This window comes from Bison bison, unplaced genomic scaffold (assembly GCF_000754665.1).
Source record: "Bison bison bison isolate TAMUID 2011002044 unplaced genomic scaffold, Bison_UMD1.0 scf7180017864061, whole genome shotgun sequence".
Classification (NCBI taxonomy): domain Eukaryota; kingdom Metazoa; phylum Chordata; class Mammalia; order Artiodactyla; family Bovidae; genus Bison; species Bison bison.
This window is the reverse complement of record NW_011494633.1, coordinates 4,841,881-4,846,876: the sequence shown is the minus strand read 5'-3', so window position 1 is coordinate 4,846,876 and position 4,996 is coordinate 4,841,881. Positions and strand designations below refer to the sequence as shown.

Genomic DNA, 4,996 nt, shown 5'->3' with positions numbered 1-4,996 from the left:
CAGTCGTGTCCGACTCTTAGCGACCCCATGGACTGCAGCCTACCAGGCTCCTCTGTCCATGGGATTTTCCAGGCAAGAGTACTGGAGTGGGGGTGCCCTTGCCTTCTCCAAGGGTGACTCTAGTTTTAATAAATCACTCAAAATTACCAGGCCAAGACTGTGGTTCAGAACACGGTGCTTTAACTTCCCTGTCTTCTGAGATACTGACAGGGAAAAAAGTGGAACTTCCTGGTGACAGTAAGATGCCATCATGTGACTCCCTGTGTAATTTATTCACCAGTCTGTTGTGTGGCGCTACATAGAAACAAATCATATCCTGTGATCAGCAGGGTAGCCCTAACCAAAAAAATCAGTTACCTCAATTTTCACTAACTTCACAATTTGTAGAAAATGTTCTCTTACGTGAAAGTTTAAATTATTAAAATCAAAAGCCAAAATGGGTTTTTATACTCAGGGTGAGTGCATTCAAGGAATTTTCATTCAAGGAATTTGCACTCAATATTATAACCTCCCTCTCCCAAAACAAACTATATCTGTGTCCTCTCTGAATACACATGATCCATAAACCTTGTTTGGCTCTCAGTAGGTGCCAAATACTGTTGTGAATGCTTAATCTTTATAACAATTACTTATCCTCATTTTACCCACAAGGAAAACAAGGCACAGGGAGGGTAAATAATTCACCCCAAATTATACACACCACTGGTTAGTTCCTGGAATCAGGCATCAAATCAGTTTGGGGCAACAGGTTCAGGACCTGTGTTTTTAGTCACTATACTGTCTTTGCCAGGACTTGCACATTCTTTCATGGGATGTTCTTGCCACTCCCAGTCTCGAATGTCACACAGAACTCCTAAAGCCTTGTCAGTTTGCAAGAGTCCTTAAGCCATCCGTTCAATACATGCTCAGTCCCATGTGTATTCTCCTGGCATCTGTTTCCCTTTCTCAGCGAGTTCCCAAATTTCAGAGACCAGAGGCAAAGGCATGACAGAACATGGGTCTGAACAGCACTGCTTGATGATGGCTGCTCCATCAGACTGCAGCATCTACCCCTCCGTCCTCATGTCACAGCAACCAGGGCAACTCCAGCATCCCCTTGGGACTGGTCCCCACCTGTCTTCTCACTCCTACAATTTCCCAAAGCTGGACAAGGTCAGCATCAGAGAAGGGTATGTTGGAAAGATGACTTGCATATCAGAAATCTGGTCCAAAGTTGTCTGTGTTGAGAGAGAGAGGAAAAGCCTTGTGAACCACCAGCCTCGAGGACTCAGCAGCAGCAGTACAGAGTTACCAGCATGACATGGTGGGAGTAGCTCTCAAGTGTCAGGAGGTGCTTCTCAGCCCCTTGCTTACAGAATACTCCAAACAAGAACCAAGTTCTAGAACCTGCACTTCTAAACTCCTCCCCCACATATGAGACAAGACACTCCTGTCTGCCATTGCAGCCTTCTATACAGGAATGTTAAACTGAACTTAACTCTTCAGAATTTCCTCTCCTCCTCAATAGAAAAGTGTGTTTTCCCTCCCATCTGCGTGGATATTCAGCGATATTCCTTCTATCGATAAGAAAAGCAGTATTGTTTTGATGTGAAATGGAAGCAAATCCATTATTTGTATTTTGTTGTAATGGAATTATGCTGTTGTTCAGTCGCTAAATCGTGTCCAAGTCTTTGAAGCCCCATGGACTGTAGCACGCCAGGCTTCCCTGTCCCTTCACTATCTCCTGGAGTTTGCTCCAACTCATGTGCACTGAGTTGGTGATGTCATCCACCCATCTCATCTTCTGTAGCCCCCTTCTCCTGCCCTCAATCTTTCCCAGCATTGGAGTCTTTTCCAATGAATCAGCTCTTTGCATCTGGTGGCCAAAATATTCGAGCTTCATCTTCAGCATCAGTCCTTCCAAAGAATATTCAGGGTTAATTTCCTTTAGGATTGACAGTTTGTTCTCCTTGCAGTCTAAATAAATTCAATATTTTCTTTTTTCATGTTCCAGGCTTTTGACATGGGCTTTGACACTGCCCTTGCTCCACAGTATCTCACCTTAAATGAAATGATATTTTATGCATATGTGCCCAAGAATGAACCAAAGGACAGAGTACACACTAAGCAATTCTATGACATTCACTTTGGAAAATTGATACACTCCAGGTAGGTACTGATTAGCTTCACATTTTACTTAGATTGCACACTGGTATCTAAATTCTAAATTTTGAGCCTACTTTTTTGGAGTAATTTTCTTAGTCAAGGAGAGTAAGTCTTTTTGAACACCTTGCGAGGTCATACACATTTGTAGACTTCAAGGTGCTTTGCACAGTGCCCCAGTTTTAGGAATATGGGGCCAGGTTATCAGCACCATCAAGCCAAGCTAAAGAAATGTGTGCTTGTTGTCCTGAGTATCAAAAATGTCTGGGCTACACTGGGTACTGCTTATCCTCAGAGCTCACTCCCATGGCAGTTGTCATATGCCCTATGACAAGCAAATCTAACATAGAGGAGACCATCCTGCATGAAATACTGCCTGACAGGGTGTGCAGAGTTCTCAGGAATGCTTTCTCCCAAGATATTAGCAAGAGCCAATGACCCTGAAAGCTGCCTTTAAGGCTTAAAATCTTTGAAAAACAATATGAATTCTACAACTGCCCCCTCCCACACACACACATCTAACAACCAGAAAAGGAACAGTCTCAGATTACCAGAAACTCACCTGTTCCCAAACTGGTGAGCCTTGTTCCACCAGGTTGAAATCTCTCTATTGTACATCCACTGGGCTATCAACTAGATAATTTCCTATAGCCAACAGCTGCTGGAGAAGGAAATGGCACCCCACTCCAGTACTCTTGCCTGGAAAATCCCATGGATGGAGGAGCCTGGTGGGCTGCAGTCCATGGGGTTGCTAAGAGTCAGACACGACTGGGCGACTTCACTTTCACTTTTCACTTTCATGCATTGGAGAAGGAAATGGCAACCCACTCCAGTGTCCTTGCCTGGAGAATCCCAGGGACAGGGGAACCTGGTGGGCTCCCGTCTATGGGGTCGCACAGTGTTGGACACAACTGAAGCAACTTAGCAGCAGCAGCAGCAGCCAACAGCTCCATACTCCACCCAACACCTCCCTCAGAGGTAGATATGCAGACAGGAAGCAAACATAATATAGCAGATGTTGGCATTAGGTTTTATTCCACAATGATTGTAGAACCTTCTGTCTCAAAGAAAAGTATCTGTGATCGTTGAGAACTATTTGTTTTTGATGGCTTTCGTATGTATGATATTACAGATCCATTAATGCCTGTTTATATAGGTATGTCTTTGTAGAAAACGTAGAGAATCACTCTTTAAAATTAACATATAATTAGTATCATCTCTATTAATATCAATTTTTATCCTAATTATTTTGAAAACATATGATAATTCTCTAAAAGATCAGAATGTTTAAAAAGCAGCATAGCATGTTCTGTGTACAGTCAGTAACTTTGCTCTACTTGCACAGAAACTAGAGAATGGGCATTTCTGAGGAAAGACATGGTAGCAAAGAGCCAGATCTGGGAACTGGAGGCAGGTGGGACTTCAACCAGAAAGGTCAAGGATTTGGGAGCCGGAGTCATGAGGTCAGCCATAGGCCAAAGGAAGATGTCTAGATGGTCAGGGGTGAAGCAGGATGAGCCCTATATTTTCTTCTTCCACAAATAGTTTTTTAATACTTACTACATGCAAGGCACTTAGGGAGGTGCTGTGATAGAGTGAAAAGAAGAGAAAGCGAAAAGCAGAGGAGAAGAGGAAAGATATAAACATCTGAATGCAGAGTTCCAAAGAATAGCAAGAAGAGATAAGAAAGCCTTCTTCAGCCATCAATGCAAAGAAATAGAGGAAAACAACAGAATGGGAAAGACTAGGGATCTCTTCAAGAAAATCAGAGATACCAAAGGAACATTTCATGCACAGATGAGCTCGATAAAGGACAGAAATGGTGTGAACCTAACAGAAGCAGAAGATATTAAGAAGAGATGACCAAAGGAACATTTCATGCAAAGATAAGCTAGATAAAGGACAGAAATGTTATGGACCTAACAGAAGCAGAAGATATTAAGAAGAGATGGCAAGAATACACAGAAGAACTGTACAAAAAAGATCTTCACGACCCAGATAATCATGATGGTGTGATCACTGACCTAGAGCCAGACGTCCTGGAATGTGAAGTCAAGTGGGCCTTAGAAAGCATCACTATGAACAAAGCTAGTGGAGGTGATGGAATTCCAGTTGAGCTATTTCAAATCCTGAAAGATGATGCTGTGAAAGTGCTGCACTCAATATGCCAGCAAATTTGGAAAACTCAGCAGTGGCCACAGGACTGGAAAAGGTCAGTTTTCATTCCAATCCCAAAGAAAGGCAATGCCAAAGAATGCTCAAACTACCACACAATTGCACTCATCTCACACGCTAGTAAAGTAATGCTCAAAATTCTCCAAGCCAGGCTTCAGCAATATGTGAACCGTGAACTTCCTGATGTTCAAGCTGGTTTTAGAAAAGGCAGAAGAACCAGAGATCAAATTGCCAACATCTGCTGGATTATCAAAAAAAGCAAGAGAGTTCCAGAAAAACATCTATTTCTACTTTATTGACTATGCCAAAGCCTTTGACTGTGTGGATCACAATAAACTGTGGAAAATTCTGAAAGAGATGGGAATACCAGACCACCTGACCTTCCTCTTGTGAAATCTGTATGCAGGTCAGGAAGCAACAGTTAGAACCGGACATGGAACAACAGACTGGTTCCAAATAGGAAAAGGAGTACATCAAGGCTGTATATTGTCACCCTGTTTATTTAACTTCTATGCAGAGTACATCATGAGAAACGCTGGACTGGAAGAAACACAATCTGGAATCAAGATTGCCGGGAGAAATATCAATAACCTCAGATATGCAGATGACACCACCCTTATGGCAGAAAGTGAAGAGGAACTCAAAAGCATCTTGATGAAAGTGAAAGTGGAGAGTGAAA

The 4,996-nt window shown here is 42.6% G+C and overlaps 1 protein-coding gene across 1 annotated transcript in view; it reads left to right on the top strand.

Moving 5' to 3' along the window:
- The window catches only part of CATSPERB (catsper channel auxiliary subunit beta), a 121,108-nt gene that overhangs the window by 76,996 nt on the left and 39,116 nt on the right, over positions 1 to 4,996 (top strand). The window contains exon 16 of the mRNA XM_010836181.1: positions 1,994 to 2,148. Coding sequence (XP_010834483.1) covers positions 1,994 to 2,148 — 155 coding nt within the window. The remainder of the gene's footprint in view (positions 1 to 1,993; positions 2,149 to 4,996) is intronic.